Source organism: Zingiber officinale, chromosome 1B (genome assembly GCF_018446385.1).
Source record: "Zingiber officinale cultivar Zhangliang chromosome 1B, Zo_v1.1, whole genome shotgun sequence".
Taxonomy (NCBI): Eukaryota; Viridiplantae; Streptophyta; class Magnoliopsida; order Zingiberales; family Zingiberaceae; genus Zingiber; species Zingiber officinale.
In genome coordinates this window covers 137,203,325-137,220,380 of record NC_055986.1, presented here as the reverse complement: position 1 = coordinate 137,220,380, position 17,056 = coordinate 137,203,325, and the positions used below count along the sequence as shown (strand labels likewise).

At 44.5% G+C, this 17,056-nt stretch overlaps 2 protein-coding genes across 2 annotated transcripts; one reads left to right on the top strand and one right to left on the bottom strand.

Annotated features, from left to right (window-relative positions):
- Positions 1–11,306: 11,306 nt before the first annotated feature.
- LOC122042528 (probable membrane-associated kinase regulator 2) lies at positions 11,307–12,269 on the top strand. The gene has a single exon (XM_042602690.1). It carries the CDS (start codon positions 11,307–11,309, stop codon positions 12,267–12,269), a length of 963 nt encoding a protein of 320 aa, XP_042458624.1.
- Positions 12,270–12,811: 542 nt separating this feature from the next.
- Positions 12,812–14,206, bottom strand: LOC122042523 (UDP-glycosyltransferase 88B1-like). The gene has a single exon (XM_042602675.1). It carries the CDS (start codon positions 14,204–14,206, stop codon positions 12,812–12,814), a length of 1,395 nt encoding a protein of 464 aa, XP_042458609.1.
- Between the last annotated feature and the right edge of the window lie 2,850 nt (positions 14,207–17,056).

The following is a 17,056-nucleotide window of genomic DNA, read 5'->3' as shown; positions in this document are numbered from 1 at the left end:
CCTTCTGCCAAAAGATCAAATTCCCGGTGGATGGTAAGGTAGGGGAAGTTAAAGGAGATCAGTTGGTCGCTCGGCGTTATTACGTCGAGATGGTCAGAATAAAAGCACGAGACGCTCAAAAGATCCCACGCTTGTAGGTGAACGTTGTCACCGAAAAAGCCCCCACACTGGTGTACAAAGAAAAAGAAGTTCAGATCCACCCTGACCGCTTGGAAGCAACCACCTTCATTGCTGGCTTGCTACCAATCTGGAGGTCGAGAAAAAGATAGAACTGGTAGCTTGCCTCAAACAAAATCATGATATGTTTGCTTGGACGACACATGAGCTTCCCAGTATCTTGCCGAGTGTGGCCCAGCATGAACTACACGTCCGACCGGATGCTCGGCCTGTTAAACAAAAGGAAAGAGACTTCAGCGCGAAGCAGGACTTGGTCATCCGAGCAGAGATAGAGAAATTGTTGGAGGTCGACCACATACAAGAGGTATAATTTCTGAGCTGACTTTTTAATATTGTACTAGTCTTCAAGTCGGAAAATAAATGGAGAGTCGCATAGATTTTCATGACCTGAATAAAGCATGTCCGAAGGATTTCTATCCGTTATCCCGGATAGATCAGATGGTGGACTCTACGACCGACTACGAGCTGATCTGCATGCTCGATGCATATCAAGGTTATCATCAAGTGTCGCTCGTCCGAGAAGATCAAGAAATGGTCAACTTTATCACGGTTGATGGAACATTCTGCTATAATGTCATACCGTTCGGCCTAAAGAACGCCGGTATCACCTACCAGAGGTTCATGAACAAAGTGTTCTAATGGCAGATCGACCGAAACATAGAAGTATATGTCGACGATATACTAATAAAATCTCCAAGGGTTATTGATCTTTTTGCAGACATCAAGGAGACTTGTCAAACTCTGAGGGCTTATGGAAGGCTGAACCCGAAGAAATGCCTGTTCGGCGCCAAGGGCGGCCAATTTTTAGGATACATTGTCATCGAGCGGGGGATCGAGTTGAAGGAAGCCTAACGGCTGACCGGGCGCATTACCGCTTTGTCAAGTTTCATATTCAAATCATCCAATCGGAGCTTACCATTCTTCAAGGTGCTGCGTCGAGAAACAAAATTCCAGTGGGATGCCGAGTGCGATCGAGCGTTTGAAGAACTCAAAGACTATCTCAACTCCTTGCCTATACTAGCTAAGTTGAGCACAGGAGAGCCGCTCTGGATTTATTTGTCATCCACCGAAAATATGGTCGGCTTGACATTAGTTAAGAAGAATGGGCAAGAGCAATACCCCATGTATTTTTAAGTCATATATTAAAAGACGTTGAACCCCGCTACACTTGTTGGTTGCTACTTGGAAAACCTAACGGTTCCACTGTACAAAAATTTTGTACAAAGGTCTGAACCTTTTCCTAGCTACCATGTGTTCTTTTAAATTAAACTTGGATCACTTGCGGAACTTAACACATTTGATCCTAAGTTTAATTTATTTGTTCTTTTAGGTTTAGACTTGAATCTCCTGCGGAACTTAACACGTTCGATCCAAATCACCTAGGTCACGAAGATAATTAAATATCTATTTCCAAAATTGGCTTCCAGTACTGCATAGCGAGGCACATGACCTTCTTGGATATGAGAGCAACCACCACCGACTAGACAAAGCCTTTTAAGGAAATTAAATATTTAACCTTCCCATAGTGATCCTAGGTTAACCGCTAAGAACAATCAAATCACAAGGAAAAGAAAAAACAAAAGAACACAACATCGAAAACTAATTCGAAAAACTAGAATCGCATGCCTCTTGTATTTGGTATTTTTACATGGAGGTAAAACTAACATGATGCGGAAAACAATATTAGTTATACCTTTCTTAGTAGATAATGACATCTTGATCTTCTACCGTATTCCTCTTCTAATCTCGGACGTTGTGTGGGCAACGATCTTCTAAGACGAGAACACCTAGCACCTCCTTCTTCTTCCTTCAAGTTTCGGCCAAGCAAGACTTCCAAAGGATGAAGATCTTTTTCCACCAACCAAGCTCCAAGGGATACAAGCTTTCTCTTCTTCTTCTTCAAGCTAAGATCCGGCCACCAACTAAAACTCCAAGAGCATTAAGAGGTTCGGCCATAAAGATGGAGAGAAGAGAAAGGAAAGAGGCCGGCCACACTAAGGAAGAAAAGAGGGAGAAAAATAATAGAGGTTGTTATCACAAAGACACCCAAAACCCTCTCTTTTATAATCCTTTAGCCTTGGCAAATAAGGAAAATTTAATAAAAACTTCCTTAATTCTATTGCCATTGAAAAAGAAAATTTTAATTAATTAAAATTAAAATCCTTTTCTTAGTGTATATGGTCGGCCACATCAAATAAGCAAACAAAGAAATTTTTCGCTAGAAAAATTAAAGCTTCCTAATTTGCTTCCGGAGAAATTTTAAAATAAAATTTCTCTTTAATAATCCCTTCATGATTAATGCTATAAAAGGAAATTTCTATAATTTTAAAATTTAACTTTTCAATATGTGGATGATAAATAAGTAAAGTTTTTATCAAAATTAAAATCAACCTTTTAATCTACAAATAAGGAAAGAGATTTAAATCTTCTCTTAATCTTTTGTAGAATCTTATAAAAGGAAATATTTTAATTTTTAAACTCTATTTTAAATCATGTATTCCACATAAGAAAAAATTTAAAATTAAAATTCCTTTTGTATTTATAATGGCCGGCCACCTAGAGACTTGGGTTCAAGCTAAGGTCGGCCACCCATGGACCAAGGCTTGGCCGGTCCTAGCTTGGTCCTCAAGCTAGCTTGGCCGGCCCCTATAACATGGGTATGAAAGTGGGTATAGGTGGGTATAGTACTCTATAACTAAGAGGCTACGATAGGGACATAGAGGAGGAATTGGTTTTGGTCTCCCAATAAAATTAAGCATCCCGTGTTCGCCCCAAACACACAACTTAATTTTATCAATAATAATTCATTCCACTAGAGAACTATTATTGAACTACCACACCAATTTCAAATTACATTTTTGGGCTCTTTCTTAATATGAGTGTGTTAGTCTCCCTGTGTTTAAGATGTCGAATGTCCACTAATTAAGTGAGTTACTGACAACTCATTTTATTAATATCTTAGTCCAAGAGTAGTACCACTCAACCTTAGCATCATGTCGGACTAAGTCCACCTGCAGGGTTTAACATGACAATTTTTATGAGCTCCTCTTGGGGACATTATCAACCTAGATCACTAGGACACAGTTTCATTTTATAATCAACAACACACACTATAAGTGATATCATTTTTCAACTTATCGTGCTTATTGATTTATCAAACTAAATCTCACCCATTGATAAATTAAAGAAATAAATATCAAATACATGTGCTTGTTATTATATTAGGATTAAGAGCACACATTTTCATAATAACTGAGGTTATTGTTCCTTTATAAAGTCAGTATAAAAGAAATGACCTCTAATGGTTCTACTCAATACATTCTAAGTGTACTAATGTAATTATATAGTTAAGATAAACTAATACCTAATTACACTATGACCTTCCAATGGTTTGTTCCTTTCCATCTTGGTCGTGAGCTACTGTTTATAATTTATAAGGTACTGATAACATTATCTTCTGTATGTGACACCACATACTATGTTATCTACAATATAAATTAATTGAACAACTACAAATAAATGTAGATAATTTGACCAAATGTGATTCTTTATTCAAAATAAATGTCTACAAAAGCTTAGGCTTTTAGTATACACTCTAACAACACTAGTTTGAAAAAATTAGCTTACGCGTTGGTATTAGCCGCTCGGAGACTCCGTCCCTACTTCATCTCCCATCCAATCGTGGTGATGACCAACAGCACCTTGGAAAGAGTCCTCCTCAACCCAAAAGCTTCCGGTCGACTAATCAAGTGGACCACTGAGCTAAGTGAGTTCGACATCTAATACCAACCCCGAACGGTGATAAAAGCTCAGGCTTTGGCTGATTTCATCACAGAAGTCCAAAGCGATGAGCTAGAAACAACCTGGAGAATATATATTGATAGCTCTTCCACCCGGCAAGACAGTGGGATTGGCATCTTGTTCATTTCTCCAAGAGAAGATCGGATGCAACTGTCTGTTCGGCTAGATTATCGTGCCACCAACAATGAAGCCGAGTATGAAACATTGATAGCCGACTTCCAAGTAGCGCGACATGTCGGAGCCACAAGAGTCCTCATCTAATCGGACTCCTAGTTGGTTGCCCAGTAGCTGTCAGGAACGTTCGAGATTAGTAATCCTCAACTCAAGTTATATGCAGAAGCTTTCGAGAAATTGAAGATAAATTTCTAAGAAGTCACTGTATAGAAGATTTCCCTATCAGACAATCAAGCAGCAGATGAACTGGTTAAATTAGCTAGTTCATTATCACTGGTCGTGATAAGCCAGTCGATCAAACAGGTTTCCTTGGTAGTGCATATTGACTGGATGGAGGGAGTTGTCTTTCCGAGCGACTGGAGAACCCCGTTAATCAAATTTCTCCGATCGGGAAGTACGTTGTTCGACCAGGAAGCGACGCGTCTATTAAAGAAGAGGGTCGGACGGTTCACCTTGGTCGGATATTAGCTATATAAAAGAGCCTTCTCCAGGCCCTTGCTCAAGTGTGTGGGACTAGAGGACGCAGCGTACATCTTGCAAGGAGTTCACTAAGGCTCCTGCGGAAGCCATCCAGGCGGCCGATCACTAGCTCAGAAGATTCTCCTGGGCGGGTATTTCTGACCAACTCTCAAAGAGGATGTTGTTTGGACGACAACCACGTGTTTATCCTGTCAAAAGTATCACAATGTTTCACACCGATCGACCGAAGAGATAAAGTCATCCAGGGTAGCTTGCCTATTCGACCAGTGGGGTATGAAAATAGTGGGACTGTTTCCCATAGCAATGGGTCAGCGAAGGTTCTTGCTCATTACTGTAGACTATTTTTCAAAATCGGTGGAGGCTAAGCCCTTGGCTAAGATAAGTGAGCAGATGGTCATCAAGTTCATCTAGTAGAACATTCTCTGTCGATTCGGCATCCCTCGTCGGCTCGTCTTAGATAATGGGAGGTAGTTCGCAAGTTAGAAGCTTAGGAAATGGTGTGAAGGCTATGACATCTAGCAGGCCTTCATTTCAGTCGCCTACCCCCAGAGCAACGGTCATGCGGAGGTTGCAAACCAGGAAATCCTCAGAGGTTTATGAACTCGGCTCAACCACGCAGGGGGTAGCTGGGTCGATCAGCTCTCAAGTGTCTTGTGGGCACTCCGCACGACTCCAAAGGAGGCAATCGACGTAACACCATTCTAGCTGGTGTACAGAGGAGAAGCTGTGATTCCTGTAGAGGTAGGAGTGGAATCCAACTGGGTGCGACTCTACGATGAGGAAAATGGCGAGCGAAGATTAATGGAGCTCGACTTGGTGGATGAGGTGCGAGATAAAGCAGTTGTTCGGGTAATGGCCTATCGACTGCGGATGAGGCAGAGTTACAACAGGAGGATGATCCCAAGGTCCTTCCAGGTCGGTGATCTGGTGTGGAAGAAAATCAAGCCGGTCGGCGACATCACCAAACTTGAAGCACCATGAGCGGGATCATACAAGGTTGTGCAGAAACTCCGTTCGGGGGCATACTACTTGGAGGACGAAAATGGAAAACGACTCGATCGGGCATGGAGTGTGACTCATCTCCAATCCTATAGGTCCGGATGAGAGGTGCGCAAGCAAACATGAATGTATTTTTTGCATATATGCGCTGATTGCAGGACAGACATGAAATAAAAAAAAATAAGATTCTCAGAACGATTTAGCCGATTAGCAAAGATAAACGGTCGAGCGGCGACCTTAAATCCTTCTCGTCATCAGCGGTCGAACGGCGACCTTAAACCCTTCTTGTCATCAGTGATCAAGCGGCGACCTTAAACCCCTGTCGTCATCAACGGTTCTACACGAAGTCTTTTAACTCTATTTACGTCAATGGTCGAGCGATGACCTTAAACCTTCGTTTACGCTAAGTCTTTTAACCTTGAAAACAGAACGGCCAAGTAGATAAATATTGTCGATCGGATCGAAAGAAACACAAGGTCGGGTGAAATTAAAATACGAAAAAAATAAAAGCTAGCCGAACGGACAAGCATCGATTGACACTTTACAAGAGTCAAAACATGATTAAGTGGTTCACTCCAGATAATCTAATACATCGTTAGGCAGCGACGCAGTTAGCTGGTCCCGACTGATGACCTTGCTTGATAGAGCGGCAGGGAGATAATCGCCTTCCTAGAGCTGGCTGAATATCCCTTCAATCGCCAAGTCGAACAGACGAAGAGCTCGATCGACGACCTTGTCGTTAAAAGCATCCGAGCGAATGTATGCTTGTTTCATAAGGTCAAATCTACTCGACTCAGCTCCCTGATAAGTCTTTAGGGCCGCCCAGGAGTCCACCAATTCTTCCTTCAATTTGGTTAGCTCCTCATTCTTGACGTCGAGCTGGGCCTTTGCTACAGTCTGCTCAGCCAGTCGTCCATCCCGCTCGGCCTGCAGTGTGGTCTTAGCCTCTTTTAGGCTTTCAACCAACACCTTGAACTCCTTGTTTTTAATATCCAAGTCTTCGATGGCCCGGAGTTTCCTGGTGTTAGCCAAACTCAGCTTCATCTCAGAAGAGATAACCTGTTTCTCTAGTTGAGCTAGTTGGGTAGCTTGCTCAGAGTTTTTCTTTTTCTCGGGTTTCAGCTACTCAGAGCTTGTACCCAGATCGGCTCTTAATTGAGCCAGTTCCGCGTTCAGCTGCTCCAATTGTGCCTGGGAAGCCGCTGCCTGATCGCTCGAAGCGTGCAACTTTTTAACATCCTCCTCCAAAAAGGCGAGTCGCTGGCACATGGTTAAGCTCTCCACCCAGTATTGTAAGAAAGCGAAAACATTTATTAAGAGCCGAGCAGCAACAATAATAAATACAAAGTACTTACCCCAGTAGACATCTAGGTATGGCTATCAGCGGGCGCCCCTGGGGGCATGACCGCCGCAAGGGCACAAGCGTCGGCCCAGATTTGTGGAAATGGACCCCGGATGATTATTTGATGTTCCGGAGCTCGGGACTCGACGCTTGCGATGTCGCGCCACTCATCTGTGGGTAGGTGGATGACTGCAGTTATGTGGCGCTGGCCACTCGGAACAATTGGGGTTGAGGTTGCCCTACCAGTTGACTGGGACATTTGCGCCAACTGGATGAAAGATTTCTGAATCTTCGGTGGTATAAAGGACACAGGCGGCGCAACAATGGTCCCTTGGGGTAGGTCGGATAAGGATGGTGTGCGATCGGATGAAGGCGGAGTATGTGTGGCGGCCATCGCTTGCTCGGGCACTGGTGTGGAGGTTGTGACCCGCTCGGATGCAGGATGTAGACTGGTCCTGGACGAAGTCTGTGAGGCTGATGCAGTAGAGCGGGCGCTCATCTTTGCTCGGTGTCTCTTTCGACTTATTAATGGCTCCCTAGAAGAGGCCGATTCTAAGCCCTCGCCTACGACAATTACCAGAGGATGCTCGAGTGGAGGACTCACTACAACAGTTGCCTCACCACCAATCGTATGGCTAGCTGCTCCACTTCCTTGGGTTGTGGCCTCCACGTTCTCCTCGAGCGGGTCTTCTTGTGAGCCGATCGACGATAAACCATAGCTCTCCAACTCGGCTACGGTCGCCGCGTTGATCTCTATGTCCGCGAGCTTGGCTTTGCCGACTAGACGAGCACGCAACATGACTTCGTCTGCGAAAGAAAGAAAGAAATCAGTTAGATTCAAAAATTAAGCCAAGAAAGAGTGTACCTAGGTTGCACGGGAGCTTTGTGCAGATCGAGCTCAGACCGAATACGTATAGGACGCCCTCTAGCAGCAACTTGTGTATATGATACTTCTGACCGACCAAATAGGAAACTGCGTGAAGGTAGTCTGAGTGGCTCTTGTATTTCTTGAGCTTTGGAGGATTCGACGCCTTTGTTTGCCATCTGGTCGGGAAGTTCGATTTCTCAGGAAAGCGAACAAAAAAGTAATATTCCTTTCAATATTTATTGGAGGATGACATCTAATCAAAGAAAATAAGGCCCACTCGGGTTTGGAAGAAAAAAGTCCCCGGCTCGGACAATTTGGGATAGTAGAAATAATGGAAGAGTCGAGGAGTAAGGGGAGTGCCATGCATGTGGAATAGAATGATGTCGTACAGCAGCCAAAAGGATTTCGACACCAATTGATGTAAGAAAATATGAAAATATTTACAAACTGCCGAGAAAAAAGGGTGGATCGGGAATCGCAGACCGACGGTAAATTGGTTCTGGAAGAAACAAACGAAGCCCAGAGGAGGCTTGTTCGGGCGATCAAAAGCTGAAAGAAGGTCAATTTGATAGCCAGAGGGAATTTCAAAAACATCTCTTAAACTCTTAGCATCACCTCCATCAAATATGGACTCAATGGATGTATACTAGAGTCCGGGGATGGAGGCGATAGGCTGGGAAGAGCTTGCCATTAGAGCAGTGGCGGAAAATCAAGGAGTTCGATTGAAAGAAACAAAAAGATGTCACGAACACTAGACAGATTCGATGGAGGGAAGGTGAAGGCTTACTAGGAAGGTTGCTAGGATAGTCGGAGAAAACACAGGAGGCGGTGGCACTGATGCTCCTTCGCCAAGACGAAACTGCAACGAAGAAGAAAACGCCAAGTGCGGAAAATGGCAAAGCAAGTGCACTTATAAGCCCTGCGGTCAATCGACCTCAGCCGTTCGATCTAGCTTCATGAAAACCTAGATGAAGATCCGATCATTGATTTTGAAACGACACACGTCTCTGGACAGGCGAATATCCGCCTGTCACATCAAGCGTGTGGCGACAGTAGTCGACACATGGCATTCGGTCATCGGACGCATTTAATGAACTTAATTATAAAAGGTATGGTCTCGTGTTCGGCTATAATCATCAAGGATTTGCATGGTCTTCAAGATATTTGGATGACATCAACCTACTTCGCGCTCACTCGAGGAAAAGAATTTTTTTTAAATGTTCATACTCATCCTCCGGATCGGCGCAAGGAACGAGCAACGGGATTAACCCCTGCATCGACATAGTAAAGCCGAGCGACGTTAGCTACCGGTCTGATCCATGATTGCAGATCGAGCATAGTCCGATTGGACAATGGAGCGTTTGGGCCGAGCGGACCTCAAAACTCACTAAAAATATTTTGTCTAATCAATCAGACTTGTAGTCTCTTTCGACTAGACTTAAAGGGGAGACTTGTGATTCGGTGATAAGAAGAGCTTACCTGGCGCAAGTTGATTGCCACGTTGAAGGAAATTCAAAGAGGTCAATGCGTAAGGGTAAGCAAGGTACAATCAGTGTGGGTGCCTCAGGCGATCGGAGGGATTACTGTCCGGTCGGCCAGGCAGTCAGCAACCAATACTCTAATTAATCGACCCGCCGAATGGGCCAAGAGCCCGTGTCGAACAGGCTTGTAATACAGGCCGATCGAGGTGTCCGATTGGCTCTGGGTACGACATTGGCATTGTACTCATAAACAGACTATCTAATCGGCGCAAGGAATAACACTACGTAGGAGGGAAATATAATTAATAAGGGGAAGAAAAATCAAAGGGGGACATGACACCTGTTAGTAAATGTGTTGAAGACAAGACAAAGATGTCTTCGGTTTATCATTAAACCATACCATTAAATAAGGAAAGACAAAAGGTCATCCAGAAAATGTATAAAAAGGGTCTACAGGTATGAAGAAGAGGCAAGAAAAATCTTTCTGAGTTCTACGATTATCTACTTTCTTACTGTATTATAACTTGAGCGTCGGAGGGCCAACGCTAGAGATCTCTTTCCTGGTCTTGATTTTGGTTTGCAGGATCATCGAAGTCTTTTTCTTGTTAATGGCCACCCCATCCTGATTTTTCAACTTTCTTCATTCGGACAGGATTATTTTATAATATTGAACTTCATCTCAGTGCTTGCACAACTTCTCTAGTAAATAAATAAATAAATAAATGAGTGTAACATTTATTTTGTAGAGCTTCAGTTCGAAAGAGATGAATTATTTATTCTAGACAAATAATTAAAGTAATTCTATATAAATATAGAGCATTTGTTTTGTGCTTTAAATATGACTTTTGAGTATTTCTACGTGCTTATAGCTTTCATTAAATTGAGTTGATTTTCCTCAAGCGGATGGATTGCAGGTCGTTCATCCTATTCTTATGTAAGACACTTCATAGGGTGGATTACAAGTCATTCACTCCTATTTTTATGTGAGACACTTTTTAGATAGATTGCAGGCCGTTCATCCTATATATATATTTATATATGTACATCATGTATTGGATGGATTACAAATCATTCATCCTTTGTATAATGATACATCTCTTTTAAATGGATTATGGGTCGTTCACCTTTTATATATATATATATATATATATATATATATATATATATATATATATATATATATATATATATATATATATATATATATATATATATATATATATATAATGCATTTTGTTATGAGTGGATTACGAATCGTTCACTTTCATATACAATGTATTTTTCTCTAGTGGATTGTAGGGTTCTCATCCTTATATTTACATTTATACATGAGATGTTTGTATTAGGTGGATTGTAAATCGTTTACCTTATTTATACAACATCCCTATATTAAGTTGTCAATAAAAGAAGACTAATGTGGGTAATGTTAAAAAACAAAAAAAAATTAAGGAGAAGTGGCTAAATTAAGAAGATAATAGAAAACAAATAATAAGGAGATATAATTTGTAAATCTTGTTGGTGCTCTCTTTGATTTATCTCCACTTGATACTTTGTGCTTACTCGCTTTGTTTCTTTGATCTCGTGTAGTGCTATAATATTTGTGGAGTTACTTCAAAGACATGTATGTAATTTAATTAATTTTTTTCCCTATATTTTACTCTGAAGTTATCATAATTTACAAACAGAGAGCGAAGTTAATGTCAGGACAAGCTTAGCTTATATGGGGCATAACAAATTAAGAATCAAAGTAAAGGATACTTTAGGATAAATTCCTCCAAACTAACGGTTCTATTTTTTTTTTTTATCGCGGTCTTGTCAAGAAATGACAAGTTCCAAATGGGTGCGATGCTGACACAGGAGCAACGGAAAGCAGAGCAACTAGCGAGCCTCTGTTTCAAGATCTCGAGTCAAACAACGCCCCCGACAAAATTTGTGTTGTACTACGTCGCAAATATGACGCGACTGATAGCGCTCTGTTTACAATATGATTCTTCTATCCAAGGTCGCTCGCAACGCACCACCACTTTCCACCTCAATCTTGATGGAGTTCCGCGGCCTGCGCCCGGCCTCTGTCGACGGCGGCGAGGACGAGGGCCCCTTCTTTGACCATAAGTTTGCCGCCTCGGAGGAAGGGCTTCGTCGGAGTAATAACCAGAATGGAAATGCGGCGGTGGCGGCAGAGTTCGCCTTTGCCGGAAGTTGTAGTCTCCGGCGCGATTTAGCTCTCTCATTCTCTACCTCCGGAGGGTTTTTCTTTAAGGGGCGCCTGGTCTCCGACGACGACTCTACACCATCGTCCAAGATGCAAGTGCCTGCTTGCCTCCTAAAACTCAGCGCCTTCACGTTCGGATTTCACCGGCGGGCGAAGTCGGCCTCGCCGGAGGCCGACACCGGAGCCTACCCTGCCTCCTCGTCGGCGTCACCAACGCAGAGCAAGTTTTCCTACAAGCTCAAAGTAGAGGAGCTGCCGCCGTCGGCCTTCGCAAGGAACAGAAGATACGCATCCGCCGCCTCACCGGCTGGTGAAGCGGCGAACAAGAGGAAACTACCAGGAGACATGCTCCAAAGGTATCTGAGCAAAATTAAGTCTCTTTATATGAGGATCTCGAAGCGGTTCGACCGAGACGGAAAGGTCCGTCCCGGCGCCGGCGAGGGCTGGGGAGACCAGATCAAACATCAGCGCTCCTCTGCTTCCAGCCGTCTGAGCAAGAGCCGGTCGACATCGGCGCGGGCATCCGTCCGCTCAACACCGCCGGGGGCCAGAAGACTGGACGACACATTGCTGGAGCAGCAAGACGGGATCCAAGGCGCCATTGCCCACTGTAAGCGTTCATTAAACAAAGGTAATAATACTAAAGAGCTCGCTCCCTCCTTCCCGTGTGCGATTCGGCGCCCCCGGTTCTACTTCCGATTGGCACTCAGGTTCAACTCATCGTGCAGGTCCTGAGGCGTCGCTGACGCGGTCAAGTAGCGATCCGGCCGACGCGAGACCGGCCGAAGGGAGCAACGCACGGAAGCAAGAAGATGTAACCTTCCTCCCTTTGGATTTTAATAACAGGTCATGAAGCTCTCTTAACTTTTTGCAAAGCTGTCGTCTAGATCTCTCTCTCTGTGCTCGGTGAAAATGGAAAAAAAAAAAATGGCATGTAATATTCGCCATTGATTATGTTCTTGTGTTCCGTGAATACTTTAATTGCATTGTCAGCGGAAGCAGCGAATCCGAAGCTGGTCCGACTGCGGTCGCGCGTGATAGTCGAATGCCAAGTGCGGCGAAGGACTATCTCCAGCCTGACGTACGGCGCGATTGCTACTCGACCTTTATTCGTACGGATTAGATTTTGTTTCTCGGAGTGGATTGCCATTGTCGTACCTTCGACTACAGCTTGGATTTGGTTTTAAATCGTCTAGAATGCGAATCTATTATAATATTACTAAAAAGTAAAATCAAATACGCATCATAGTTGATATTAAGCAGTGGCCTCATGGCTTCTAATTCTTCAAGGTTTTGACGACCTCCAGCCATGCCTGTTTCGATGAACCACCTTGGCTCCACGCCGCCGCCGCCATTTCTTTAGCCGCAGCCGCCCGCTCCCTCAGCTCCTTCCCGCCCTCTGCCTCCATTACCCATCTCACCTTCGACTCCACCTCCACTGCCTCTACCATGTCTCCGTCGTATCCTTCCATCACCACCGCCAATTTCATCTGTTCCACCAGGAACACCTTGTTCATCCGCTGCTCCGCGTACCTTGGCCACGCGACTATCGCCACACCGGCAGAGATCGCCTCCAGCGTCGAGTTCCAGCCGCAGTGTGAGATGAAGCATCCCACCGCCTCGTGGTTCAGCACCTCCACCTGTGGCGCCCACGACTTCACCACCATCCCCCTCTGCTTCGTCCGCTCTAAGAATCCCTCCGGCAGCAGTGCCTCCAGGTTCAGTGCAGACGGCGCATCCTTGGGAGCCCTCACCGCCCAAAGGAAACGCTGCTCGCTTCTTTCGAGGCCGACGGCGATCTGCTCCAGCTGCTCCGTCGAGAACGAGCCCATACTTCCGAAGCAGAGGAACACCACGCTGCCGCGTCGCTGCACGTCCAGCCACGCCATGCACTCTGCCTTTGCTTCGTCCTTTCCTGAGCTACCTTCGGCGATCAGCGGTCCAATGCAATAGACGGGCGGCAACCGGCGTCCAGGAACGCACGCCCCTTCGCAAAGAGCCTTTACGGCCTCTGCTTCCAACGACTCGAACGAGTTGACAAGAAAGGCGTCACCATCGGGGAGCCGTCGGGTGACGTCGTTCACGAACCTGTTATAAACTTCCGAAGAACGACTCATAACCTCTCTAGACATATCGGAGGCTGGAATAGGGGGGACTCCGGGGAAATGGATGGGTGCGTCACCGAGATCGCTAAAGCTCAAATCAGTGGTGGACTCGAGGTACGGCAAGTAGAGGAAGGAAGCGAGAGCAGAGGCGCCGGTGGAGATGAAGAAGTGGGCTGGGAGGCCGAGCTCGGCCGAGACGACGTCGAGAGCGTCGGTGCATAAGAAGTCGAGGACGACGGCGCGGACATCGTTTTCCCGGCGGTGGGCGGCAAGGAAACGAAGGAGCTCGGGGTTGTTGAGCCGAACGCCGTCGAGTACCATGGGTATGATCTCGTGGGAGGTTCGGAAGTCGGCAGGCGGAGGGAGCCGGTGGAAGGCGATGGAGGGGTGGGCGGCGGAGACTCTGCCAATGAAAGCGTCGACGGAAGGGTGCTTCCAGGGGAAGTGCATGATGACGACGGCGACGGCGAATTCGTGGCGGTGGAAGAGCTTGGCCAGCTCTAACATGGGGAGTAGATGCCCGATGCCGGACATGGGATACAACACCACCGTCGGTTTCATCGCCATTTCCGATCAAGGAGGTAGAGGAAGCAGACGAAGAGATACAAATAATGGGAAAAATCTACTCAAATTCTTGCTAATTTTCTTTCTCCTAATAATTGATTTTATATAACACGTTAGTAAGTTGTCTTTTAATTCGATGCCAAAAATATTAATTGTTACCTTCCAATGTAGAATGCAGCTTTACGTTATGTTAATGCTCTTTCCGTTACTGGGACAAAAGTGGTCAGAACCCTCTGCAAATGTTTAGCCGGATGCTCATTTGACCGACCCTTCATGAAATGACGCCTTTATTCATTTTTGCCTAAAAAATATGTATTTTGGATTAAAAATTAAATAAATTATTTCAGTAAATTATATATGATACGGTGCATTATCACGGGGTCAGTAAGATGATGTGGATAAGAATCAAGACTACAGAATAGTCAGAAGTCAAATTTATGTGGAAGTCAGAAGTCCAGCCTCCATGGCTGGTCAGAAGTCCAGCCCCCGTGGAGGTCAGAAGTCAAGCTTACGTGGAGGTCAGAAGTCCAGCCTCCGTGGCTGGTCAGAAGTCTAATCCCCGCGGAGGTCAGAAGTCAAACTTACGTGATTGGAGTCAAAGTCTCAGCTGACGGGACAGTCAAAGGATAGGATTATAAGTTGGGTAATAGAAAGCCTCGATAGCGGTCAAGAACTGGGTCCACGGGCCAGGCACAGCTAAGGATTGAGCCCACAGGCCAGACAATGGATAAGAAAGGAAGGTCTCTGGCGCCGAACAGATCCGACGTACAGGTCGGGACGTATAGGCCGTGGATAACAGCAGATAGATGCGGGTCGGGAGACAAACCCGACGTAAAGGTCGGGACGTACAAGCCTTGGATAACAGCAGATAGATGTGGGTCGGGAGACAGACCCGATGTACAGGTCGTGGATAACAACAAACAGATGCGGGTCGGGAGACAGACCCGGCGTACAGGTCGGGACGTACAGACCGTGGATAACAGTAGACAGATGCGGGTCGGGAGACAGACTCAGCGTACAGGTCGGGACGTACATGCCTTGGATAACAGCAGATATATGCGAGTCGGGAGACAGACCTAGCGTACAGGTCGGGATGTACATGCCATGGATAACAGCAGACAAATGCGAGTCGAGAGACAGACCCAGCGTACAGGTCGGGGCGTACATGCCTTGGATAACAGCAGATAGATGCGGGTCGAGAGACAGACCCGGCGTACAGGTCGGGACGTACAGACCATGGATAACAGCAGATAGATGCGGGTCGGGAGACAGACCCGGCGTACAAGTTGGGACGTACATGCCATGGATAACAGTAGACAGATGCGGGTCGGGAGATAGACCCGGCGAACAGGTCGGGACGTGCATGCCGTGGATAACAGCGGATAGATGTGGGTCAGATAACAGATCATGGAAAGGCGCTACAGGACAAGCGAGCAAGCCAGGAAAGGGTAATCGCTTTGCATGGAATAATTATCACATGTCAGAGAATATTCTAACGGTTTGGGGCTCATTTGCCTTTTGATTCCTCCACCAACCTATAGGAGGAGGCCACGTGTCAACCACCGCCAGACAAAGTCTGACACCCGATATTCCCTGACATCCGTCGGGTCCCAGGAACATCCGTTGCAGTATAAAAAGGGATGTTTTGTCCCTTACGCAAGTACGCTCACTCGTCATTTTTCGCTAGTCTTTACTTTTCGTCATTTCTCTGTATTTTCTGGGAAAAAGTACCTGACTTGAGCGTCGGAGGGCCTGACCCGGGGACTTTTTCCCTGGTTTCCAGTCTCTAACGACTTGTGGGCTCGTTTGAGTGTACGCAGAGCCGTATTGTCATCACTCTGATCACCTTCCTTCGTCATCCGCCCGTGCCAGCCTTTCCAAGGGTGTCAGGTGGATCAGATTCCGCGACGACTTCCAGTCAACTTCCGGTACCTCAAGGTCCATTTTCATTCGACGACTCAGCTTCCAGATGGGATCAATATCTTTTATTTAACAAAAGCGGCTATAATTTTATAAAAATAATAATCATCGTACATCAAATTTCTATTTTAATTAAAAATGTTTGAATTAGAATTCAAATAATAAAGAAATAGTTCTTAAGATCATGGACTAAATCTTTTAGTTTGCTTGCATATTATGATGGCAAGAAAAATGAGCAAATTCATAGCACAAATACAATGGTACCATTTGATATAAAATGAAAAGTTTTGCCCCGTGAGCTGGTCTAGTTGGTATATATATATAATAATAAATCATATAGTTGATTTCTATTATGTACTAAATATTTCACGAGACACTGACCTCATGTAAAAAGCCATTATACTGGATGAAATCCCTCTAGATTTATATATTTTTTTTTTTCAGATCGCATGAAGTAATTCTGAAAGGACCAAGAGGAGGATTATGACCTTTTTACTGCCATATAAATTAAAATTTTAAGATTTTAAAATATTTTTAATTAAATTTCATTTTTTTTTCAACGTAAATTACATTCAATCAATTGTGATATGAAGTTAATTGATAAATTCGTATATTTGATCAATTAAAATCACTTTACATGTTTTTAGGTCAATCATACATTAAGAAAAATTCATCTATTAATTCATCAAAAATTAAAATTCAATACTTAAATATCTCAAAAATTGAGAAGGTGTTGTACCACTATCATTGCCCCGGGGCGTTTAAAATCACTTTCAATTAATTGTGATGTAAAATTAATTAATAAACATCAAAATAAAAAGTTTTTTTTTATCGAGAATTTACCAAATGATGCACATAAATTTATAAAAATTTTAAATCATGCATCCTACTTTGTGAATGACCAAACGACATATTAATTTGAGTGGCTTCCCC

Excerpts from the sequence above, each read along its gene's own strand:
- LOC122042528 (XM_042602690.1), top strand. The coding sequence starts at position 11,307 with ATGATTCTTCTATCCAAGGTCGCTCGCAACGCACCACCACTTTCCACC.
- LOC122042523 (XM_042602675.1), bottom strand. The coding sequence starts at position 14,206 with ATGGCGATGAAACCGACGGTGGTGTTGTATCCCATGTCCGGCATCGGG.